Raw genomic sequence first — 27,096 nt, forward strand, 5'->3', positions numbered from 1 at the left:
TCGAGAAAATCAACCTTGAGTTGCAGTTTCACTTTCAGCACAAAACTACACCCTTCTCCCCAACAATAAACCAATCTGTTGCTCTGTATATCATCTGACAATCAATTCCATGCCAATCAACAGTGCCCGCCGTGTAGCCGTTACCATGGCATCACAGCCACTAAGTAACATCCAAGTAATTTTGACCACGTTCTAATACATTCTAAAAATAGTAATACACTGGAACCTTCGTCTTCTACAACATCCAGTAACAGCATCTGTTAGACTAAATATAAAATCCCAGATCAGTAAAAGATAAGATGGGTCTCAGGAGCATTGCTAGCCTGTCGTTGTTGTGTTACTGTATTATACTGTGACACTATAGCAGTCACACGGGGCGGTCTGTCTGTCAGTAACACAGCTGTAAAGCACAGTTAGGCCTATTCAGCCCCCCCCCCCCCCCCCCCCCCCCCCTATGGCTATGCATTAGCCATTCCTTTTCATGGCGCGCTGTTTTGAGAGCTAAATATCCTTACCTCCGGCTAGCTAACGTTAGCATGCTATGCTACACGCAAGCTAATCATCCTTACCTCATGCTAACTGACATTAGCATGCTATGCAATATGCAAGCTAATCTTCCCTACCTCAGTCTAACGACGTTAGCATGCTGTGCAATATGCAAGCCAATCTTCACTAGCTCAGGCTAACTGACATTAGCATGCTTTAGCTAACACACAGATCCTCGGGCTGCATCTGGATCACTCAGACATGCATGCTAGCTGCACACATCATTAGCTTATGCTACTGACTCTAAATGATGAATGATCTTTCTGTGGAGTTTGATACTTTATATAGCCCTTCAGACATCAGTGGGATGCAGAGATTATCGGAGTGTTTTAGATGGGGACGTACGCTGGAGATGTGTGTGTTCTGCCTTGAGTGTTATTCTCAGTAAGTGAGCACAAGAGAAGAAACGTGGTGTGTGTGTGCGTCGTGTGTGTGTGTGTGTGTGTGTGTGTGCGCTGGTGATGAGACACACACACACACACACTCTCTCCCCACACACATGTCCACGCTAACAAGCAAAGTCTCACACTCCTCTCTGTTGTTTTGCAGAATTTCTACAAGGACATCAACCGTGAAGGGATGTACATCAGGTGACACTTTATGCAACAATAACACGTTGTCATTTCAATTGTAGATAGGTTTCATAACTCTAGTTACACAACCACTCTACTTTCATATATATTTAAAACGTTAGAGAGTTTCTGTGTATGAATGACTACCCGTGGTGTTGGACTGGGCAGGCTACATGAGCTGGTTAGACCGTGTATAACAGTGGATTACTCACTGGGTGAGGGCGAAAATGTGACCTTGTGTGTGTGTGTGTGTCTGTGCCTGTGTGTGTGTGTGTGTGTGTGTGTGTGTGTGTGTGCGTGTGCGTCTGTGTCTGTGTCTGTGTCTGTCCGTGTGTGTGTGTGTGTGTGTGTGTGTGTGTGTGTGTATATGTGTGTGTATAATCTGACAAGGGATTATCTCAATCCTGCTGAATTAATGTCAAAAATCAGAGGATCAGGCCCTCCACTCACAGCAACATGTGCACTCATTTTAGGAGAGAGAGAGAGAGAGGGATGGAGAGAGAGGGAGGGATGGAGAGAGGGAGAGAGAGAGAGACTGAGTGGGAGAGAGAAAGAGGGGAGGAGAGAGGGGGGGGGATTGAGTGAGAGAGAAAGAGAGGGAGAGAGCGAGAGAGAGGGAGCGAGAGAGAGAGAGGGGGAGAGAGAGATGGAGAAAGAGAAAGATGTAAATAGGGAGTGTGAGGTGTATTGAACTGAAAGAGGGATGGAGGGAGAGTGGGGGGAGACGGGAGAGATTGTGAGAAAGTGAAGGACAGAGAGAGACAGAAAGTGAGAGGAGAGAAGTTAATCAAACAACTCAGAGGAGGAGATGATAAAGAGGAAGGCATATTCCAAAAGGAGGAATGTACTGTGCATTCGGAAAGTATTCAGACTGATCCCTTTTAAACATTTTCTTTACATTACAGCCTTGAATGTATTTTTCCCTCATCAATCTACACACAATACCCCATAATGACAAAGTCAAAACAGAAATACCTTATTTACATAAGTATTCAGACCCTTTGCTATGAGACTTGACGTTGAGGTGAGGTGCATCCTGTTTCCATTGATCATCCTTGAGATGTATCCACAGCTTGATTGGAGTCCACCTGTGGTAAATTCAGTTGATTGGACATGATTTGGAAAGGCACACACCTGTCAGTAAAAGGTACATGACAGCCCGCTTGGAGTTTGCCAAAAGGCACCTAAAGACTCCCAGACCATGAGAAACAAGATTCTCTGATCTGATAAAACCAAGATTTGAAGGCCAAAGAGGATGAAATCTGTCACCATCCCTATCGTGAAACAAATTGGTGGTAGAATCATGCTGTGGGGATGTTTTTCAGTGGCAGGAACTCGGAGTCAGGATCGAGAGAAAGATGAACAGAGCAAAGTACAGAGTGATCCTTGATGAAAACCTGCTCCAGAGCACTCAATACCTCAGACTGGGGTGAAGGTTCACCTTCCAACAGGACAACGTACCTAAGCACACAGCCAAAACAACGCAGGAGTGGCTTCGGGACAAGTCTCTGAATGTCCTTGAGTGGCCCATCCAGAGCACGGATTTGAACCCGATCAAACATCTCTGGAGAGACTGGATAATAGCTGTGCAGCGACGCTCCCCATCCAACCTGACAGAGCTTGAGAGGATCTGAATGGGAGAAACTTCCTAAATACAGGTGTGCCAAGCTTGTAGCGTCACACCCAAGAAGACTCTAGGCTGTTAACACTGCCAAAGGTGCTTAAACAAAGTACTGAGTAAAGTGTCTGAATACTTATGTAAATGTAAGGGGGAGATGTGTGTATAAATTTGCAAAAATCTCTAAAAACCTGCTCTTGCTTTGTCATTATGGGGTATTGTGTGTAGACGGGTGAGGGAAGAAACCATTTATTCCATATTTGAATAAGGCTGTAATGTAACAAAATGTGGAAAAATTCAAGGGGTCTGAATTCTTCGTGAATGTATTAAACAGATGTAGGAGGAAATTAAAGTGAAGCTAGTCAAAGATACACTGCTTTTCTCTGTTGGAAACCTAGAATGTTAAAAACCCTTAAAAATGTCACATTTCACAGAATCTGAAAAAGGTACCAATGTATCTGCTGAGAATGGGTGACAGGGAGGGTTAGAAATAACAGAGACAGAGAGAGAGACACACACAGAGAGACACACACAGAGAGACACAGAGAGAGACACACACACACACACACAGAGACACAGAGAGAGAGACACTTAGAGAGACACATAGGGAGACACAGAGTGAGAGACATAGAGAGACACAGAGAGAGACACAGAGAGAGACAAAGAGAGAGACACAGAGAGACACAGAGAGAGACACATAGAGAGACACAGAGAGAGAGACACACACACACAGAGAGAGACACAGAGAGAGAGACATAGGGAGACAGAGCGAGAGACACAGAGAGAGACAGAGAGAGACAGAGAGAGACAGAGAGAGACAGAGAGAAATAAGAGGAAAAGAGAAGGCAGAGAGACACAGAGAGACAGAGAGAGAGACAGAGAGAGACAGAGAGAAATAAGAGGAAAAGAGAGGGCAGAGAGACAGAGAAAGACAGAGAGAAATAAGAGGAAAAGAGAGGGCAGAGAAAGACAGAGAGAAATAAGAGGAAAAGAGAGGGCAGAGAGAGACAGAGAAAGACAGAGAGAAATAAGAGGAAAAGAGAGGGCAGAGAGAGACAGAGAAAGACAGAGAGAAATAAGAGGAAAAGAGAGGGCAGAGAGAGACAGAGAGAGACAGATAGAAATAAGAGGAAAAGAGAGGGCAGAGAGACAGAGAAAGACAGAGAGAAATAAGAGGAAAAGAGAGGGCAGAGAGAGACAGAGAAAGACAGAGAGAAATAAGAGGAAAAGAGAGGGCAGAGAGAGACAGAGAAAGACAGAGAGAAATAAGAGGAAAAGAGAGGGCAGAGAGAGACAGAGAAAGACAGAGAGAAATAAGAGGAAAAGAGAGGGCAGAGAGAGACAGAGAGAGACAGATAGAAATAAGAGGAAAAGAGAGGGCAGAGAGAGACAGAGAAAGACAGAGAGAAATAAGAGGAAAAGAGAGGGCAGAGAGACAGAGAGAGACAGAGGGAAATAAGAGGAAAAGAGAGGGCAGAGAGAGACAGAGAAAGACAGAGAGAAATAAGAGGAAAAGAGAGGGCAGAGAGAGACAGAGAGAAATAAGAGGAAAAGAGAGGGCAGAGAGAGACAGAGAGAGACAGATAGAAATAAGAGGAAAAGAGAGGGCAGAGAGAGAGACAGAGAAAGACAGAGAGAAATAAGAGGAAAAGAGAGGGCAGAGAGACAGAGAGAGACAGAGAGAAATAAGAGGAAAAGAGAGGGCAGAGAGAGACAGAGAGAGACAGATAGAAATAAGAGGAAAAGAGAGGGCAGAGAGACAGAGAAAGACAGATAGAAATAAGAGGAAAAGAGAAGGCAGAGAAAGACAGAGAGAAATAAGAGGAAAAGAGAGGGCAGAGAGACAGAGAGAGACAGATAGAAATAAGAGGAAAAGAGAAGGCAGAGAAAGACAGAGAGAAATAAGAGGAAAAGAGAGGGCAGAGAGAGACAGAGAAAGACAGAGAGAGACACAGAGAGAGACAGAGAGAAATAAGAGGAAAAGAGAGGGCAGAGAGAGACACAGAGAGAGACAGAGAGAAATAAGAGGAAAAGAGAGGGCAGAGAGAGACAGAGAAAGACAGAGAGAGACACAGAGAGAGACAGAGAAATAAGAGGAAAAGAGAGGGCAGAGAGAGACAGATAGAAATAAGAGGAAAAGAGAAGGCAGAGAAAGACAGAGAGAAATAAGAGGAAAAGAGAGGGCAGAGAGAACAGAAAAAAGGAAGATAAATAGAAAGAGAGAGAGAGGTGAAAGGGAGATCTAGGGTTAAGGCAAGCGAGGGCAGACTCGTGTCTTTTGTCCCCGAGGACACAATAAAGTTCTGCCCACTAAGTTCCACAGTGTTCACGTCAGACTGTGATGTGTACAGGTCAAGCCATCACAATCACATAACAGATTGGCTCCGTGTATCACAGAATGTTGGTCAAGTCACTGAGTTGTCTAGGCAACCCTGACATCTAGTGGACAATGGTATACATTACAGTTCTATGTGTATTAACCCGTGTGTGTGTGTGTGTGTGTGTGTGTGTGTGTGTGTTACAGATACCTCTACAAGCTGAGAGACCTTCACATGGCTGTGGAAAACTACACAGAGGCTGCCTACACCCTGTTGCTTCACTCTCGCCTGCTCAAGGTACACATAAACAGACACGCGCGTGCACACACCCACCCACGAACACACACACCCACCCACGAACACACACGCACGGACACGCACTGACATTCACTTGTAATTTTAATTGGTCCTCTGAGCACAAAAAAAGGTCTGTAAAGGACATGAAGGACTGTAAAATCACCAGGAACTTAAAGTGATTTTAATGTAGGAAACCAATTCCCAAGTATCCCCACACATTAATATAGAGGCATATGTTAATGTTTCTCAGTGTAGTCCAGGTTTAAATGATTTGGTGTTTGTCAAATGCTACAGTGGTTCTTCCTTTAAAAGTTTCGAGCTTTATGCCGCGACCTTCTGTGGTAGACGGTGGCAGATTGTGATACATTCTGGCAACAATGGCTGACACTTAAATAACGTGCCATAGAATTCAGCGGCACCCTGCAAGCTGTGCTGCAGTTCGCGCAACTTTTGAAGGGAGAACCGCTGTATATATCTGTTTGAGCTTCTTGCGGTCAATTTGCGCTCTACAAAATATTTATAGAACTATGCTCCAACCCCCTGACCATCCACTCAAGAAAAAAATGAATGTAATTGGGGACCCTTGTCCTGTAGCCTTCACAGTCCTGTTTATAGCATGTCCTTCCGCTCTGATTGTTTCGTGTCTGCCCCCTCTATTTCTTTATCTCTCCACCCATCCACCCCTCCTTAAATCCCTACACCACCGTCTTCCCCTGGCAGTGGTCAGAGGACCAGTGCAGTCCCCAGTTTGAGGTGCGTAGCTGTCAGACCCAGCGCCAGCAGAAGGAGAGTCTCTACGAAACCATCATCGGGTACTTCGACAAGGGCAAGGTCAGGAGCAGGAGTCGGCTATCTCGATTCTGTATAGTGTCTTGGCTGGATGGATAGATGCATTGAAGTTGGACACAGTCTCTGTGCTCTCTGTTGCGGAGTCGCTGATCTTGCTATGTTACGTACGTCTCTGCTCTCTGTAGAAGTGTGGGAGTTGGTTATCTCGTAGAACCTCTCTTCTCTCCATGAGTGTGTGTTGGTAATCGTTCGTCTCTCTGGGTTGTGTAGATGTGGGAGGAGGCTATAACTCTGTGTAAGGAGCTGGCTGACCAGTACGAGATGGAAGTGTTTGAATACGAGCTGCTCAGCCAGAGTCTGGTAAGACACGCTGTTGCGTCCTGTTCCGCATATGGATGTTTTGTCGGCAAGCTGCCTTCATTAGCGTTTCTTCTTGATTTCTAACACCCTTCACAGGGACCCCCGAGAACTCTCCTCCACTCTTCTTGCTTTCTCTTGACTTCTCCTCTCCTTCAGCCCTTAAAGTACATCACATTTGGAGTGACTGTTTAATACACTCCTCTCCTCCGCTTCCCCTCTCGTCGTTTTTCTCCTCTCTCGCCTCCCAAGAGTCTCACTTCACTCCTCTGAAATGTGTCGTTGTGCAATAAATATGATAGATTCTGCCCTTGGATTTTGTCCTTTTATCTTTTCTCTGGTATTTCAGCGTTGAAAAACAGGGTGTGTCATTTGTCTTGCTGTAGCTTTATCCTGTCTCTATCTTCCTCTGTCTGTCTGTCTGTTTCTCCCACACACTCTCTGTCTGTCTGTTTCTCCCACACACTCTCTGTCTGTCTGTTTCTCCCACACACTCTCTGTCTGTCTGTTTCTCCCACACACTCTCTGTCTGCCTGTTTCTCTCACACACTCTCTGTCTGTCTGTTTCTCCCACACACTCCCTGTCTGTCTGTTTCTCTTCCCCTCTCCACCCTACCCCCTAACCCTCTCTCCCACCTCTATCTCTCCCACCCCGACTACCTCTATCTCCCCCAACATCCTCTCTCTCTCTCTCTCCCGAACCATTCATCTCTCTCCCTCTTTCCTATACCTCTCTACCCCCCCCCCCCCACCTCCCCCTCTCTCTGCAGAAGCAGCAGGCTAGGTTCTATGAGAACATTATGACGATCCTGAGGCCCAAGCCAGACTACTTTGCTGTGGGCTACTACGGACAGGGTTACCCTCCTTTCCTCAGGGTATGTCTAAGCATCTGCCTAACCTTGTATTCACAATGTCTAGTTTTTAGCTCCAAATGAAATGTGAAAGAGCTTATATCTACATGATTTTGGGGAGGTCAATAGTGGTTTATTGCACTTACGAAGTAAACAACAGATTGTCCATCCACAAGAGGTAGCAATATCAACATCCCAAAAAAAAGAATACAGTCTTATGTAGTGTTTATGACTATTCGTAACCACCTTATGACTGTGTATAACTGTTTATAACCTCAGAACAAGGTGTTTATCCACCGGGGGAAGGAGTACGAGCGTAGAGAAGACTTCCAGAACCAGTTGATGAGTCAGTTCCCCAGCGCGGTCCGTCTCAACATCACCACCATGCCTGGAGACGACGTCAGACTCTCCCCTTTGCAGTGTATCCTTATGTACACACACACACAATGTACACACACACACACCTACACACACACACACACAATGTACACACACACACACCTACACACACACACACAATGTACACACACACACACCTACACACACACACACACAATGTACACATACACACACCTACACACATACACACAATGTACACACACACACACAATGTGCACACACACACACACACACCTACACACAATGTGCACACACACACACCTACACACACACACACAATGTGCACACACACACACCTACACACATACACACAATGTGCACACACACACACCTACACACATACACACAATGTGCACACACACACACCTACACACATACACACAATGTACACACACACACACCTACACACATACACACAATGTGCACACACACACACACCTACACACATACACACAATGTGCACACACACACACCTACACACATACACACAATGTGCACACACACACACCTACACACATACACACGATGTGCACACACACACACCTACACACATACACACAATGTGCACACACACACACCTACACACATACACACAATGTGCACACACACACACACCTACACACATACACACAATGTGCACACACACACACCTACACACATACACACAGATGCGATTTCAGCATGTAAATCTTGGTGGGGCAAAAAAACTAAAAAAAAGTGGGATGCATGCCAGCAAAGCCCCGACACAACACTAAACAATACGCTCCTTGCACTATAACGGTGACAAACGGAGCCCACAAACTGTCAGTGTAGCGATGTGCGCTGAGAGTCGGGAAGCAAGTTCAGGGAGTGTTTTAATCAAATAAACAAAACGTAACACAAAACAAGAAAACACGAGCAACTCACAGACACGACACAGACACAGAGACAAGAACGCCTGGGGAAGGAACCCGAAGGGAAGGTAATCAGGGAGGTGATGGAGTCCAGGTGAGTCTGAAGACGTGCAGGTGTGCGCAACAATGGTGACAGGTGTGCGCCATAACAAGTGACCTAGAGGCCCGGAGAGGGAGCACACGTGACTGTTAAGGCCTACATAAAGCTGTCCCAACAGCAGTGCCAACACCTTACCACCTGGCTACATTAGGCTACATCAGCAGAGCCTTGTCTGGCAGCGAAACAGTTCATTCAGCCTTGTAGTGGCTTCCTTACCAATTGACCATAGCCACTGCCCAAGCCTGAAGGGGGATTGTTTACAGTCCACATTCGAAGTTCCCAAAACGGCAAAAACCATTCCATGAGATCCAGGGATACGCTGCAACAAAAAGGTTTATTTTATCTAACAAAAAATCTAGATAGGAGCCCTCTTCCCCCGAAGGCCCAACTTCCTGCCTTTATCCTATTACTAACACACACCACAGTACAATGAATGGGCAAGAGGTGGAGCCAAAAACCAAGTTGCACTAATGACAAAGGAATATATCTCAATCAGGTGAAGATAAATCATAAAAGGTACGTACCTAATATTTCACCAAATACATGAATATTTCATACAAATATACAAAGTCCCATATAGGACAAGAGGCCATTGACCTCAGTCTCAGAGTTGAAGTGTTCAACTTCCAAAAATGTCAAGAGTTTTGACGTCCAAAAATGTATGAGTACGACATCCAGGATTCAGAGGTGCACGTGTTTTGAAGATGGAGCACTGTGTGTGTGTGTGTGTGTGTGTGTGTGTGTTCGTGTCTCCATCAACTGCCTCCAGGAGCAGACAGAGTTTATTGATAGGTCTCTGTAAGATAATGGTCTTGGTCTTAACCATGACACGACCTTTGGCCCCTGGAAAAGCCTCCACCACATGCCCCATTAGTCAAAAGTTCCTTGGGGGGGTGTCATCGACAGAAGACAACAAGAAGTTTCTATTAGTTTTGTTCCACTTGTTCCTCTTCTGCATATGTAGAATATACTCCCTTAGCAATCTCTTCCAGAAGAGGTCAGTGATATATTGTACTTACTTCCATCTCCTTCGTGAGTATAGGTTGCTTCTCTGGAATAGTCCTGGTGGCAGGACTGGCTTCGTTTTCAGATGAAGCAGATGGTTCAGGGTCAGGAGTTCCAGATCATTAGGGTCATTTGTCACTGTTGTGATTGGTCTGTTGTTCATTATTGCCTCAACTTCACACAAAGCCGTCTGCAAAGCCTCATCATCCAATACTTGCTCTTTAAGGACTGAATAGAGGATATTTTTTCACCAGTCCGATCAACCTCTCCCATAACCCCCCCCCCCCCCCCCCCCCACCACCCCCACCCCCCTCATGGTGGGCTCCAGAGGGAGGTTTGAATGACCATGTCACTCCTTCCTTCAGTAATTCATTTTGAATATTGTTGTGATCCAGCTCTTTCAGAGCTTCTCCTAGCTCTCTGTGTGTTCTTTGTTGGTGCCATTGTCGGTTCTGATACTTGTTACTGGGCCCCTTCGACAGATCAACCTGCACAGGGCATTGATGCAGGAATCAGTATCCAGATAACTAGCAACTTCTAGATGGACAGCTCGACTCACAAGGCAAGTAAAGATCACACCATACCGATTCACATGAACGCGGCCTCGCTTCACCTCTATGGGGCCGAAGTAATCTATGCCCACATGGGTGAAAGGCGGCAAATCAGGTGACACCCGATCTTGTGGAAGGTCGGCCATCTTCTGTTCTCCAGCTCTAGCTTGCATCCGCCTGCAGAAGACACACCTCTTAAGGATCTTCCTTGCTAAGGAGTTGGCACAGGGTATCCAATATCACTGGTCAAAGTCTGGAAAGCATGTGACCTCTCCCAGAGTGGCCAACCTGCTCATGGATGTGGAGTAAGATCAGTCTGGAGATGTAGTAGTCTTTGGGAAGAATCATAGGATTCTTTAGTTCTGTATGCATAGCAGCCTTCCTCCCACTCTCAGAATACCATTGTCAACAATTGGATCAAGCTTACAGATTGAGACGCTTTTCTTGGCACATTGTTTTCCTTTCACAACGAGTGCAAATTCTTGTTTAAAGTGCTGTTGTTGCTCAAATCTAATAACCTTTTCTGCTTCATCTAGGTCATCCACAGACAGACTTTCTTTTCCAAATATCAGTTTGAACTTGTCACTTTGTTTCTTCAGTGAGTTTTTAAACTCTGATCTGATCCTGGATCGTTTTTTCTGGCTAAACTGTAGAAGAAGTCTCTTCAGTTTCAGCATCCAAGCAACTGCTTTCTTCAAGCTGTTCCATGTTGAATAGTACTCAATCAGTTTGCTGGTCGGACTCTTTTCTTCCACACTTGTACTGTTTACGATGACGTCTTTTCTCACCTCTGGATCATCCGGAGGGATGGAGCCAAGCTCCTCTGGGACTTTCGGCCATTGAGTTTCTGGTTTCTCCAGGAATTCTGGTCCTTTGAGCCATCTCTTTGAGTTCAGGAAAGTGTCAACATGTAACCCTCTTGAGGCATCATTGGCTGGGTTATGTTTGGAGTTCAAATACCTCCACTGTTTTGCTTTCGATAGGTCACGGATCACACTCTTCGGCTCTTCGGCCGTTTGTACTCACGAGACTCTTAGTTACACAATAAATGTTGCTTTTGTTCTATAAAGATGATTTGGTTGGCACGTTTTGTTCAGAAATCCACAGGCTTAAGCGGTCACGACATCGCAGACGAAAATTCCAAATAGTATCTGTAATGTTCGTAAAAACATGTCAAACGTTTTTTATAATCAATCCTCAGGTTTTTTTTACAATATACAATCAATAATATATCAACCTGGACTGTAGCTTCTTCAGTAGGAGAGAGAGAGAAAATGGCTGCTCCAAGCTGTTACGCATGCAAAACGCTGCTAGCACCCAGACATACATTGACGCGATGTGATCTTTCTCGCTAATTTTTCAAAATAGAAGCCTGAAACTATGTCTAAAGACTGTTCACACCATGGGGAAGCCATAGAAAAGGGAATCTGGTTGATATCCCTTTAAATGGAGCGAAGGCAGGCTATGGAACATGGAGCTTTCAAAATAGAAGCCACTTCCGGGTTGGATTTTCCTCAGGTTTTCGCCTGCAATATCAGTTCTGTAATACCCACAGACAATATTTTGACAGTTTTGGAAACTTATCCTAATCTGACAAATATGTGTATATTCTAGATTCTGGGCCTGAGAAATAGGCCGTTTAATTTGGGTACGTTTTTCACTCCAAAACATCAAAATACTGCCTCCTACACTCAACAGGTTAAAGTCTGCTGCTGGTTGGACAGGGGATCTTGAATATCTCCATACGACGGATCCTGCAATATTTTGGCCTGTTTTTACATGACTGTCACCAGGTCACTGAACTGGGCCCTCAGGTGGCTTCTCCCGAAAATATCACATGCTGCAGACTTCTGTTTTTCCCTTAGCTTGTAGGGAAGTTTTGACATGATCAACTTTATGTTGGAGGGAAGATTACGCTCGTCCATGTTCTGTAGGTCTTGCATAGCGTTACAGGTACCTCTAAGATAGAGTGCATAGCCACCCAGTCCCTTTCCATCATCCGGTTTGATGTTTATCCAGTTCCAAGCTTTTTCCATGTAAGCAGTGGTGACTTTGATTTCATTGCCAAAGTGTTCCTTTAACAACCACTTAGCCTCTTCTGGCTTCTATATGCAGACATCTGCGGACCAGATCTTTGGGCTAACCAGAGGTGTACTGTTCCAGGTAATAGAGCCTATCCTGGTGGCTGCTTGTCTTATCTTCTATGCCATGCTCAAATGCACGCATGAATGGTCTAAAGTTTAGAGGATCACCGTCAAACATAGGTATCTCCCTAACAGGGAGTGGGGCCTGTGTGTGCTGTAGTGCAAGGAGGCCAGCAATTTCATTCTGCCTTTGTATGACAGTAGACAGGTTATCATGGCTGGGATCATGACTTATACCCACAGTGTTGATTCTGTGTTGACTGCTAGACCTTGCTGTTGACTGCTGGGGGGGTGTGGTTTATGGCTGTTTTCTGCATAGGTTTTGATGGCTTTGTTGTCGGTTGTTGTAAAACTCTTTTTTAACGGGGTCTTTGGAACTGCACCTAATGCAGCAAACTCAACAGGTGATGGTTCAGGTTCCTCATAGACCTCGGGTTCTTGGTTTTCAAAATATGAGTTCATTCCATCTTCTTGGCTTAGTAAGTGGGCTGCCACGGCATGGGATTGAGAAGTGGACTCAACACTCTCCAGGACCTTCAGTCTGGCATTATATGCTGCTATGTCCGTTTCCAGTGACATTTTTTCCATCCTAACATTCAGTTGAGCTTTCTGTTGTTCCAGTTGAGCTTTCTGTTGTTCCAGTTGAGCTTTCTCCAGTTCCAATGCACGCTTGTCCTGTAATGATGCTTGTAGAGCTGCTCGCTCAGCCTCAGTTTTTAGGCGTGCAGAGGACACTGAGGATGCAGCCTTAGAATACTTTGTTTTACTTGATATTTTTGACACTTTGGAAATGCTTTCGTGTGGTTCAATGAACGTTTGTGGCTCAACTTCAGCATTTTTCCATATTTCCACCTCTTTCCGGAAATGTTCATAAGTCCTCATTCTTGGTTGATAATAGTACAGTAGCGAGGCTATAACAGATACAGTAGCGAGGTTATAACAGTAGCGAGGCTATATACAGTAGCGAGGCTATAACAGATACAGTAGCGAGGTTATAACAGTAGCGAGGCTATATACAGTAGCGAGGCTATATACAGTAGCGAGGCTATAACAGTAGCGAGGCTATAACAGTAGCGAGGCTATATACAGTAGCGAGGCTATATACAGTAGCGAGGCTATAACAGTAGCGAGGCTATAACAGTAGCGAGGCTATATACAGTAGCGAGGCTATATACAGTAGCGAGGCTATAACAGATACAGTAGCGAGGTTATAACAGTAGCGAGGCTATATACAGTAGCAAGGCTATATACAGTAGCGAGGCTATAACAGTAGCGAGGCTATATACAGTAGCGAGGCTATAACAGTAGCGAGGCTATATACAGTAGCGAGGCTATAACAGTAGCGAGGCTATAACAGTAGCGAGGCTATAACAGTAGCGAGGCTATATACAGTAGCAATTCTATATACAGGCACCGGTTAGTCGGGCTGATTGAGGTAGTATGTACATGTAGGCATGGTTGAAATGACTATGCCTATATGATAAACAGAGAGTAGCAGTAGCGAAAAAGCCTACCCTTAGACTTGGCGGTGACGTACTGTCAGATCAGTGAGCTAATCATGGCGCAACTAGAGAACATTACCAACCCCTACGCTCCGTATTTTCTCGCTGGCTGCCCCACCACCACAGAAAGCACTAAGCTAGGTTGAAACACCTGCATTTTGGAGCTGTCTTACTCAAGAAAGCAAGAAAGAGACCATGTTTGTATGCGGCTTTATTAACTCAATGATTTACATTTTTTTTTACATTGTTTGCAAACTGATATGTGACACGTATTAATGCCAAAATAACATGCAAAACAGGTAAGCCTTTTTTATTAGTATTCTTTTTTGCTAAAAATGTGGGGCTCAATATAGGTGGGGCCCTGCCCTGAATTATGGGTAGCCACTACATACACACACATACACACACTCAGTCTTTAGTTCAGTGGGCTAACATTGTCCTAAGTCGCATGGACCACCATGGCTTTATAGTCACACACGTGAACATGAAGACGTTTCACTTCCTCTGTGGTTGGGTTGTAGTCATGTTGCCTTCCTGACCTGGTTGCCTCAGACATCCAGTGTTTCACTGTTCAGCCTGTCCTGGAGATCCCATCTCGCTTGAAGAGCAAACCCGTCCCTGACCAGATCATCAAGTCAGTCCCTCTCTGCCCTCAACCTTTACCTCTGTCTCACAAAGATGACTGTTTAAACCTCCTCTTTCTATCCCGCTCTATGTGTGTGTGTGTGTGTGTGTGTGTGTGTGTGTGTGTGTGTGTGTGTGTGTGTGTGTGTGTGTGTGTGTGTGTGTGTGTGTGTGTGTGTGTGTGTGTGTGTGTGTGTGTGTGTTGTAGCTTCTACAAGTCCAACTACGTGCAGCGTTTCCACTACTCCAGACCAGTCAGGAAAGGCCCAGTGGATCCCAGCAATGAGTTTGTTGTAAGTGTCTGACCGGATCCCTGACTGTACTGAATACAATGTATCGCAGGTCCAATACATGATCACACCAGGACTTTTTTCAATTTGTATCTGTCTCTCTCTCTCTCTCTCGCTCTCTCTTTCTCACTCTCTCTTTCTCTCTGTATCTCCCTCTCTGTATCTCTCTTCCTTTCTGTCTGTCTCCTCCTCTCTTCCTCTTTTGTAGTCCATGTGGATTGAGCGCACCACGTTCACCACAGTGTATAAACTCCCTGGGATCCTGCGCTGGTTTGAGGCCACAGACATGAAACATGTAAGTGTGTCTGTTTGTCTCTCTCTCTCTTTTGGTGGACCAGTTTGCCTGTTTACCATTATCTATCTCTCACTGCCAGTGCTGGATCAAGGTAAGTGCTTTTCTCTGCAATGGGTAGCATAACTGTTGATGGTCCTGAAACTGTTTATTTCTTTTGCTCAGTTTTATTCGGCATAATCTTGTCTTTACTAATTTAGTTACAACACCCTGTTTGTTTCTCTCTCTCTCTCTCTCTCTCTCTCTCTCTCTCTCTCTCTCTCTCTCTCTCTCTCTCTCTCTCTCTCTCTATCTCTCTCTCAGACCACCATCAGTCCTCTGGAGAATGCCATAGAGACCATGCAGAGCACCAATGACAAGATCCTCACCCTGATCAACCAATACCAGGCCGACGACGCCCTTCCCATCAACCCTCTCTCCATGCTGCTCAACGGCATTGTGGACCCTGCCGTCATGGGGGGCTTCGCCAAGTACGAGAAGGTCAGAGTTCATCCGTCCGTCCACCCACCCGCCCACCCACCTACCCGCACGTCTCAACCCCATCCCAGAACTGTGTCATCTGTAAAAGTACAGCGTATTTCTTTCCCTCTCCTCTTTACAGGCTTTCTTCACTGAGGAGTACAACTTGCAACACCCAGAGGACAGAGATAAGCTGGAGGGTCTCAAAGACCTCATCGCATGGCAGGTACTGTACGCACACACACACACACACACACTCAGGCATGTGCAGCGACACATGTACAAGCATACGCACAAACACACTGTTTTATCATATACCTCTCTTGTAGATCCCGTTGCTGGGTGGGGGAATCTCTCTACATGGGAAGAGAGTGACAGATGACCTACGACCTTTCCACGAGCGCATGGAGGAGTGCTTCACGCATATGAGGAAGAAGGTGGAGAAGGAGTATGGAGTGAGGGAGCTGGTAAGAGAAAGAGTGAAATCGAAAGAGGAAAGGAGAGTGTTTATGTGAGGCCTGATAGGCTAGCTGGAAGGAGCTAGTATCTGGGGGCAGAGGAGAATTTCAATCTGAAAAACTATTTTGTGAAAAGAGCTTTAGGAATGACGCTAGCAATGCCAAAGCTTAACTCCTGTTTGTGAAAAGCATTATATTAACTCTCTTTTTAATCTCTCTCTTTCATCCAACTTCACCTTTAATCTTTTGTCTCATTTTTATCCATCCCTCTCTTTTCCCTCTTCGTCATGCCTCGTTCTTAGCCGGATATGGATGAGAGGAAGTCAAGTCGTCCGCGCTCTGTCCTTCGCTCCTTCCGACAGTCCGTCATCTCCATCTCTTCCCTCCAGGGGTCTGAGTGTGGGACCCCCACCAAACCTTATCCAGACAGGTAACACACACTCACAAACACAAATACACACTCACAAACACAAATGCACACTCACAAACACAAATACACACTCACAAACACAAATACACACTCACAAACACAAATACACACTCACACACACAAATACACACTCACAAACACAAATACACACTCACAAACACAAATACACACTCACAAACACAAATACACACTCACAAACAGAAATACACACTCACACACATAAATACACACTCAAAAACACAAATACACACTCACAAACACAAATACACACTCACAAACACAAATACACACTCACACACATAAATACACACTCAAAAACACAAATACACACTCACAAACACAAATACACACTCACAAACACAAATACACACTCAGAAACACAAATACACACTCACACACATAAATACACACTCACAAACACAAATACACACTCACAAACACAAATACACACTCACACACACAAATACACACTCACACACACAAATACACACTCACACACATAAATACACACTCACAAACACAAATACACACTCACAAACACAAATACACACTCACAAACACAAATACACACTCACACACACAAATACACACTCACACACACAAATACACACTCACACACACAAATACACACTCACACACATAAATACACACGCAAATACACACTCACAAACACAAATACACACTCACAAACACAAATACACACTCACAAACACAAATACACACTCACAAACACAAATACACACTCAAACACAAATACACACTCACAAACACAAATACACACTCACAAACACAAATACACACTCAAACACAAATACACACTCACAAACACAAATACACACTCACAAACACAAATACACACTCACAAACACAAATACACACTCACACACACATATACACACTCACACACAGAAATACACACTCACACACATAAATACACACTCACAAACACAAATACACACTCACAAACACAAATACACACTCACAATCACAAATACACACATTTGAAATACTTTATTTGAACCCACCAATCAAATTGACATGAAAAAAAGGATCTGAACATTTCAAGGGTCCCTGTATGCATGGCACTCAAGGGTACAGAAAGCACCTCCTTCTCCAAACAGCTAGGGTTCCCACCACAGTTGAAACAGAGCTCTGCATAGCCAACTTCTTCTCCTTAGTTTTTGGCTGGCCCACAATCTGGAGTCCACGCACCACCGCAAGCATGTGTACGTGGCCGAGACTGGCAAAGATCAGCTCCACAAGCTTGCACCTACACGCGAGGCTGTCAAAGCGCCACAAGGGGCTGGTATGTAAGAAGCTTCTTGGCAAAGGCCCCCTCCATTTAGCTGTCAGTTGAGGAGCCCACTACCAAAATGAGCACCTCCCTCTGGCCTCCCCCCATAGCAACAACATCTGGCATATTTGACACACAGGGAAACACATCATCATCAACATCAAGCCAGCTTCCTCTTACACAAGAATGTTAATGGAGGTGTGCTGTTGGTGAGACTACCTGTCTCACCTTGCTGGCTATCAGCTCGACAAGGCGATTATGTCTAGCAATAAACAATCCGTGTACGAACAGCAACCATTCACAATATGGGAAACAGACTCACACGCACACGCACACGCACACGCACACACACACACACACACACACACACACACACACACACACACACACACACACACACACACACACACACACACACACACACACATACACAAACACAGATGCAAACCCACACACATGGGTACATGCAACCATACTAGATTAACAAACACACACCTTTACCCCCTCTCTCCCTCTTCTTTCTCCCCCTTCTCTTCCTCTCCCCCACCTGCCTCCCTCCCTCCCCAGTGGTCTCCCTGACATGGCGGCCCCCCAGACCCCCACCCTGCAGCGCTCCAGTGGGAGTGTGAGCATGGTGGATGAGGGAGGGGCAGAGGGGGAGGTTAAACTCAGGAACTCCAAGAGGAGAAGGAAAAGGAGCAGCATGATCTTCATCCCAGAGGAGAGAGACAGGACCAACACTCTGGACAGCAAATGGGTGAGAGAGAGCGGGAGAGAGAGAGATAGACAGTGGGAGAGGGAGAGAGAGAGACAGGACCAACACTCTGGACAGCAAATGGGTGAGAGAGAGCGGGAGAGAGAGAGATAGACAGTGGGAGAGGGAGAGAGAGAGACAGGACCAACACACTGGACAGCAAACGGGTGAGAGAGAGCAGGAGAGAGAGAGACAGACAGTGGGAGAGAGAGAGAGAGAGACAGGACCAACACACTGGACAGCCAACGGGTGAGAGAGAGCAGGAGAGAGAGAGACAGGACCAACACACTGGACAGCAAACGGGTGAGAGAGAGCAGGAGAGAGAGACAGACAGTGGGAGAGGGAGAGAGAGAGAAACAGGGGGAAAGGGGAGATCGTGAGAGAGAGAGAGAGAGAGAGAGAGAGATGGAGATATACACTACCGGTCAACAGTTTTAGAACACCTACTCATTCAAGGGTTTTTCTTTATTTGGACTATTTTCTACATTGTAGAATAATAGTGAAGACATCAACACTATGAAATAACACATTTGGAATCATGTAGTAACCAAAAAAGTGTTAAACAAATCCAAATATATTTTATATTTGAGATTCTTCAAAGTAGCCATCCTTTGCCTTGATGACAGCTTTCCACACTCTTGGCATTCTCTGAACCAGCTTAACCTGGAACGCTTTTCCAACACTCTTGAAGTAGTTCCCACATATGCTGAGCACTTGTTGGCTGCTTTTCCTTCACTCTGCGGTCCGACTCATCCCAAACCATCTCAATGTGGTTGAGATCGGGGGATTGTGGAGGGCAGGTCATCTGATGCAGCACTCCATCACTCTCCTTCTTGGCAAAATATCCCTTACACAGCCTGGAGGTGTGTTGGGTCATTGTCCTGTTGAAAAACAAATGAGTCCAATTAAGCCCAAACCAGATGGGATGGCGTATGGCTGCAGAATGCTGTGCTAGCCATGATGGTTAAGTGTGCCTTGAATTCTAAATAAATCACAGACAGTGTCACCAGCAAAAAGCACCCCCACACCATCACACCTCCTCCTCCATGATTTACGGTGGGAAATACACATGCAGAGATCATTTATTCACCCACACTCACATAATTAGTTAAATGAAGTCCACCTGTGTGCAATCTAAGTGTCACATGATCTCGGTATATATACACCTGTCCTGAAAGGCCCCCGAGTCTGCAACACAACTAAGCAAGGGGCACCACCAAGCAAGTGCCACCATGAAGACCAAGGACTTCTCCAAACAGGTCAGGGACAAAGTTATTGAGAAGTACAGATCAGGGTTGGGTTCTAAAAAAATATCAGAAACTTTGAACATCCATGGAGCACCATTAAATCCATTATTTTAAAAAAATGGAAAGAATATGGCACCACAACAAACCTGCCAACAGAGGGCCGCCCACCAAAACTCGCAGACCAGGCAAGGAGGGCATTAATTAAAGAGGCAACAAAGAGACCAAAGATAACCCTGAAGGAGCTGCAAAGCTCCACAGATGAGATTGGAGTACCTGTCCATAGGACCACTTTAAGCCGTACAATCCACAGAGCTGGGCTTTACGGAAGAGTAACCAGAAAAAATCCATTGCTTAAAGAAAAAAATAAGCAAACTCGTTTGGTGTTTGCCAAAAGGCATGTGGGAGACTCCCCAAACATTTGGAAGAGGGTACTCTGGTCAGATGACACTAAAATTGAGCTTTTTGGCCATCAACACCTTTCATCACCCCGAGAACCCCATCCCCACAGTGAAGCATGGTGGTGGCAGCATCATGCTGTGGAGATGTTTTTCATTGGTAGGGATTTGGAAACTGGTCAGAATTGAAGGAATGATGGATGGCGCTAGGTACAGGGAAATTCTTGAGGGAAACCTGTTTCAGTCTTCCAGAGATTTGAGACTGGGACGGAGGTTCACCTTCCAGCAGGACAATGACTCTAAGCATACTGCTAAAGCAACACTAAAACACTAAAACTGGCCTTCTTTATACTTTTACTTTATACTTTTACTAACCCTTTTACAACATTAATGTCTACACTGTATTTCTGATCAATTTGATGTTATTTTAATTGACAAAATATTTTCAAAATGTAAAAAACAAGGAGATTTCTAAGTGACCCCAAACTTTTGAACGGTAGTGTATATACAAAAACAGATAGGTGCAATGTTTTACAGGGTCAGCCACTGTTTCATTGAAATCATTTCAAACCATGGAGGAAAAAAGAGGAAGAGTATTTGGACATGCCTGTGGACTCCTGTTGTATACCAGTGTCAGTGAGACTCTCTGCTCTCTGTCTCCCTCTAGCTGTCCAAGAAGCAGGAGTTCCGCAGTGACACCAACCTGTCTGAACCTGGCTCTCAAGAAAATGTCTTTCTCACCAACGCCAACTCCAGATCTCTTCCTGCTATTACAGGTATCACACACACACACACACACACACACACACACACACACACACACACACACACAAACACAAACACACACTTCCTCACACACTCTCTCCCTGCCCACAGGCCAGTCTCTGTCTGTGGCCAATGGTAGTGAGGAGGCGGAGTCATCCCGGTTCAGAAGGGACAGTAAGAGTATGTCTGTGTGTCTTCCTGGAGACCGCACTGCTGACAGACGCTCCAAAGGGGTCATCAACCTGCTCTTCGGGACCAAGGTACACACACACACACACACACACACACACACACACACACACACACACACACACACACACTCAACAACAACTAGGTATATTGTGGGTTCTATCTAAAGGGATGTATGTTTATCTTTTGTTCCAACAGAGCAACAAGTCTGAGCAACAGAGCAACAAGTCGTCTACTGATCCAAGCAACAGGAAAGCCAGTCAATTCTAACAGCCATCCATCACACATGATGTACCCTCAGTGCCTTTTAACCTGCTCTGCTTTGAATTCCAGTTACCACCAGGGGCTATTGCCTTGCTGAAAACTCCTCTTTGGAAAGAGCTATCTGATCTTTTCTTTTTTTTTATCAGGTTTTAAAGACTTGTTTGCGCTCACACAGGCACATAGGCACACACACACACACACAATGAGAGAGAGGTGGAGAGAGAGAGACTGACAGATTCTCTGAAGAAATTCATGCTTTTTAAACTTCTGCTCTCATATATTTTATAATCATTTCAATAGAGAACATTTGTATTAACTGTCCTTCTTAAGTAATGGTGTTTGCAAGCATTCCATTTAATTCACTTGATGAAATAATGAGTAAAGAGATATCTGTGTCAATTTCTCCCCGGTGTTTGACAGAGTTGTTTTTTCAAATGTTATTAACAATGTAGCCCTTTCCTGCATTCAATGATCGAAAGCACCCTCTTTGGTCTCATGATTGGGATGTTATTCATATTTTTCATAATGGCACAATAAAGATTTGTTTTAATGAAACTAAAAATAAAATACGGTGTTTGACTGTCAAAACAGTTTCGCTTTATATCAGTCTTCTGTGATGCATGTAAAGTGTAATATCGCGGTGCAAACTCTACATGTGATAGAGTACAACTCTCACAAACACAAATACACACTCACACACATAAATACACACTCACAAACACAAATACACACTCACAAACACAAATACACACTCACAAACACAAATACACGCTCACACACATAAATACACACTCACAAACACAAATACACACTCACAAACACAAATACACACTCACACACACAAATACACACTCACACACACAAATACACACTCACAAACACAAATACACACTCACAAACACAAATACACACTCACAAACACAAATACACACTCACAAACACAAATACACACTCACAAACACAAATACACACATTTGAAATACTTTATTTGAACCCACCAATCAAATTGACATGAAAAAAAGGATCCAAACATTTCAAAGGTCCCTGTATGCATGGCACTCAAGGGTACAGAAAGCACCTCCTTCTCCAAACAGCTAGGGTTCCCACCACAGTTGAAACAGAGCTCTGCATAGCCAACTTCTTCTCCTTAGTTTTTGGCTGGCCCACAATCTGGAGTCCACGCACCACCGCAAGCATGTGTACGTGGCCGAGACTGGCAAAGATCAGCTCCACAAGCTTGCACCTACACGCGAGGCTGTCAAAGCGCCACAAGGGGCTGGTATGTAAGAAGCTTCTTGGCAAAGGCCACCTCCATTTAGCTGTCAGTTGAGGAGCCCACTACCAAAATGAGCACCTCCCCCTGGCCTCCCCCCATAGCAACAACATCTGGCATATTTGGCACACAGGGAAACACATCATCATCAACATCAAACCAGTTTCCTCTTACACAAGAATGTTAATGGAGGTGTGCTGTTGATGAGACTACCTGTCTCACCTTGCTGGCTATCAGCTCGACAAGGCGATTATGTCTAGCAATAAACAATCCGTGTACGAACAGCAACCATTCACAATATGGGAAACAGACTCACGCGCACACGCACACGCACACACACACACACACACACACACACACACACACACAGATGCAAACCCACACACATGGGTGCAAACATGCAACCATACTAGATTAACAAACACACACCTTTACCCCCCTCTCTCCCTCTTCTTTCTCCCCCTTCTCTTCCTCTCCCCCCACCTGCCTCCCTCCCTCCCCAGTGGTCTCCCTGACATGGCGGCCCCCCAGACCCCCACCCTGCAGCGCTCCAGTGGGAGTGTGAGCATGGTGGATGAGGGAGGGGCAGAGGGGGAGGTTAAACTCAGGAACTCCAAGAGGAGAAGGAAAAGGAGCAGCATGATCTTCATCCCAGAGGAGAGAGACAGGACCAACACTCTGGACAGCAAATGGGTTAGAGAGAGCGGGAGAGAGAGAGATAGACAGTGGGAGAGGGAGAGAGAGAGACAGGACCAACACTCTGGACAGCAAATGGGTGAGAGAGAGCGGGAGAGAGAGAGATAGACAGTGGGAGAGGGAGAGAGAGAGACAGGACCAACACACTGGACAGCAAACGGGTGAGAGAGAGCAGGAGAGAGAGAGACAGACAGTGGGACAGAGAGAGAGAGAGACAGGACCAACACACTGGACAGCCAACGGGTGAGAGAGAGCAGGAGAGAGAGAGACAGGACCAACACACTGGACAGCAAACGGGTGAGAGAGAGCAGGAGTGAGAGACAGACAGTGGGAGAGGGAGAGAGAGAGAGAAACAGGGGGAAAGGGGAGAGAGGGAGAGAGAGAGAGAGATGGAGATATACACTACCGGTCAAAAGTTTTAGAACACCTACTCATTCAAGGGTTTTTCTTTATTTGGACTATTTTCTACATTGTAGAATAATAGTGAAGACATCAACACTATGAAATAACACATTTGGAATCATGTAGTAACCAAAAAAGTGTTAAACAAATCCAAATATATTTTATATTTGAGATTCTTCAAAGTAGCCATCCTTTGCCTTGATGACAGCTTTCCACACTCTTGGCATTCTCTGAACCATCTTAACCTGGAACGTTTTTCCAACACTCTTGAAGTAGTTCCCATATATGCTGAGCACTTGTTGGCTGCTTTTCCTTCACTCTGCGGTCCGACTCATCCCAAACCATCTCAATGTGGTTGAGATCGGGGGATTGTGGAGGGCAGGTCATCTGATGCAGCATTCCATCACTCTCCTTCTTGGTTAAATATCCCTTACACAGCCTGGAGGTGTGTTGGGTCATTGTCCTGTTGAAAAACAAATGACAGTCCAATTAAGCCCAAACCAGATGGGATGGTGTATGGCTGCAGAATGCTGTGCTAGCCATGATGGTTAAGTGTGCCTTGAATTCTAAATAAATCACAGACAGTGTCACCAGCAAAGCACCCCCACACCATCACACCTCCTCCTCCATGATTTACGGTGGGAAATACACATGCAGAGATCATTTATTCACCCACACTCACATAATTAGTTAAATGAAGTCCACCTGTGTGCAATCTAAGTTTCACATGATCTCGGTATATATACACCTGTCCTGAAAGGCCCCCGAGTCTGCAACACAATTAAGCAAGGGGCACCACCAAGCAAGTGCCACCATGAAGACCAAGGACTTCTCCAAACAGGTCAGGGACAAAGTTATTGAGAAGTACAGATCAGGGTTGGGTTCTAAAAAAATATCAGAAACTTTGAACATCCATGGAGCACCATTAAATCCATTATTTAAAAAAAATTGAAAGAATATGGCACCACAACAAACCTGCCAACAGAGGGCCGCCCACCAAAACTCGCAGACCAGGCAAGGAGGGCATTAATTAAAGAGGCAACAAAGAGACCAAAGATAACCCTGAAGGAGCTGCAAAGCTCCACAGATGAGATTGGAGTACCTGTCCATAGGACCACTTTAAGCCGTACATTCCACAGAGCTGGGCTTTACGGAAGAGTGGTCAGAAAAAAAGCCATTGCTTAAAGAAAAAAATAAGCAAACTCGTTTGGTGTTCGCCAAAAGGCATGTGGGAGACTCCCCAAACATTTGGAAGAGGGTACTCTGGTCAGATGAGACTAAAATTTAGCTTTTTGGCCATCAACACCTTGAGAACCCCATCCCCACAGTGAAGCATGGTGGTGGCAGCATCATGCTGTGGAGATGTTTTTCATTGGCAGGGGTTTGGAAACTGGTCAGAATTGAAGGAATGATGGATGGCGCTAGGTACAGGGAAATTCTTGAGGGAAACCTGTTTCAGTCTTCCAGAGATTTGAGACTGGGACGGAGGTTCACCTTCCAGCAGGACAATGACTCTAAGCATACTGCTAAAGCAACACTAAAACACTAAAACTGGCCTTCTTTATACTTTTACTTTATACTTTTACTAACCCTTTTACAACATTAATGTCTACACTGTATTTCTGATCAATTTGATGTTATTTTAATTGACAAAATATTTTCAAAATGTAAAAAACAAGGAGATTTCTAAGTGACCCCAAACTTTTGAACGGTAGTGTATATACAAAAACAGATAGGTGCAATGTTTTACAGGGTCAGCCACTGTTTCATTGAAATCATTTCAAACCATGGAGGAAAAAAGAGGAAGAATATTTGGACATGCCTGTGGACTCCTGCTGTATACCAGTGTCAGTGAGACTCTCTGCTCTCTGTCTCCCTCTAGCTGTCCAAGAAGCAGGAGTTCCGCAGTGACACCAACCTGTCTGAACCTGGCTCTCAAGAAAATGTCTTTCTCACCAACGCCAACTCCAGATCTCTGCCTGCTATTACAGGTATCACACACACACACACACACCCACACACACACACACAAATACACACTTCCTCACACACTCTCTCCCTGCCCACAGGCCAGTCTCTGTCTGTGGCCAATGGTAGTGAGGAGGCGGAGTCATCCCGGTTCAGAAGGGACAGTAAGAGTATGTCTGTGTGTCTTCCTGGAGACCGCACTGCTGACAGACGCTCCAAAGGGGTCATCAACCTGCTCTTCGGGACCAAGGTACACACACACACACACACACACACACACACACACACACACACACACACACACACACACACACACACACACACACACACACACACACACACACACACACACACACACACACACACACACACACACACACACACACACACACACACACACACACACACACACACACACACTCAACAACAACTAGGTATATTGTGTGTTCTATCTAAAGGGATGTATGTTTATCTTTTGTTCCAACAGAGCAACAAGTCTGAGCAACAGAGCAACAAGTTGTCTACTGATCCAAGCAACAGGAAAGCCAGTCAATTCTAACAGCCATCCATCACACATGATGTACCCTCAGTGCCTTTTAACCTGCTCTGCTTTGAATTCCAGTTACCACCAGGGGCTATTGCCTTGCTGAAAACTCCTCTTTGGAAATAGCTATCTGATCTTTTCTTTTTTTTTATCAGGTTTTAAAGACTTGTTTGCGCTCACACAGGCACATAGGCACACACACACACACAATGAGAGAGAGGTGGAGAGAGAGAGACTGACAGATTCTCTGAAGAAATTCATGCTTTTTAAACTTCTGCTCTCATATATTTTATAATCATGGGTGGCTCTTGGGTGGCGCGACAGTTTGATTGTGTGGGCTGTGCTGCAGTTTGTTTTCAGCGTGTGTAGTTTATAAAGTATTGAACTCAATCATCGGTGTAATCGCTCTAGGTCGTGGTTGTTTTCGTTTGGGACCGCGCCCGTTATGGATCAGTAGCAACATTGTTGCGAAGCTTTAACATACAAACCATCGGCCAGTCAGACAGTACACCGGCACGCCTGAAGACCACAGCTAAGATCTCTCTTGTTCTCTTTTTCTTTTCCCTCTATCGTTCCAGTGCTTTACCCTGCAACAGACTCTCTATTTTTCCAATGCACTTCCCATTGAAGTTAATTAGAGCTGGACTTTTATTGCCCTGCCAGAAGTAATTGGGTGGACATTTTAGTTAAAAGGGAGGTTGCTTGTAAGTTATGCATTGTTATGTGAACTGTATTGAGGTGTACTAATGACATGTGGCCGAGAAGACTGTGGACATTTTTAAGGCCTTTGTGTCTATGAACACCCCCCAC

At 45.1% G+C, this 27,096-nt stretch overlaps 2 protein-coding genes across 3 annotated transcripts in view; both read left to right on the forward strand.

The window, feature by feature from the left end:
* Window positions 1-21,993, forward strand: part of LOC110488657 (dedicator of cytokinesis protein 2) — a 141,584-nt gene extending 119,591 nt beyond the window's left edge. For both annotated transcript variants that reach the window (XM_036942766.1, XM_036942765.1), the window contains exons 29-44: window positions 1,096-1,136; window positions 5,261-5,351; window positions 6,072-6,182; window positions 6,411-6,500; window positions 7,268-7,372; window positions 7,628-7,769; window positions 14,495-14,859; window positions 15,065-15,151; window positions 15,452-15,628; window positions 15,750-15,833; window positions 15,937-16,074; window positions 16,368-16,495; window positions 18,357-18,546; window positions 20,853-20,961; window positions 21,062-21,210; window positions 21,338-21,993. In XM_036942766.1, the coding sequence (XP_036798661.1) occupies window positions 1,096-1,136; window positions 5,261-5,351; window positions 6,072-6,182; window positions 6,411-6,500; window positions 7,268-7,372; window positions 7,628-7,769; window positions 14,495-14,859; window positions 15,065-15,151; window positions 15,452-15,628; window positions 15,750-15,833; window positions 15,937-16,074; window positions 16,368-16,495; window positions 18,357-18,546; window positions 20,853-20,961; window positions 21,062-21,210; window positions 21,338-21,409 (2,079 nt within the window). In that variant the 3' untranslated portion in view covers window positions 21,410-21,993. The remainder of the gene's footprint in view (window positions 1-1,095; window positions 1,137-5,260; window positions 5,352-6,071; window positions 6,183-6,410; window positions 6,501-7,267; window positions 7,373-7,627; window positions 7,770-14,494; window positions 14,860-15,064; window positions 15,152-15,451; window positions 15,629-15,749; window positions 15,834-15,936; window positions 16,075-16,367; window positions 16,496-18,356; window positions 18,547-20,852; window positions 20,962-21,061; window positions 21,211-21,337) is intronic.
* Window positions 21,994-23,182: 1,189 nt separating this feature from the next.
* On the forward strand, window positions 23,183-26,716 carry LOC118938692 (dedicator of cytokinesis protein 2-like). Its single transcript, XM_036942768.1, has 4 exons — window positions 23,183-23,369; window positions 25,657-25,765; window positions 25,844-25,992; window positions 26,230-26,716. The coding sequence occupies exons 1-4, from the start codon at window positions 23,193-23,195 to the stop codon at window positions 26,299-26,301; spliced, it is 507 nt and encodes a 168-aa protein (XP_036798663.1). The 5' UTR covers window positions 23,183-23,192; the 3' UTR covers window positions 26,302-26,716.
* Window positions 26,717-27,096: the final 380 nt, after the last annotated feature.

This window comes from Oncorhynchus mykiss, chromosome 14, assembly GCF_013265735.2.
Source record: "Oncorhynchus mykiss isolate Arlee chromosome 14, USDA_OmykA_1.1, whole genome shotgun sequence".
NCBI classification, from domain to species: domain Eukaryota; kingdom Metazoa; phylum Chordata; class Actinopteri; order Salmoniformes; family Salmonidae; genus Oncorhynchus; species Oncorhynchus mykiss.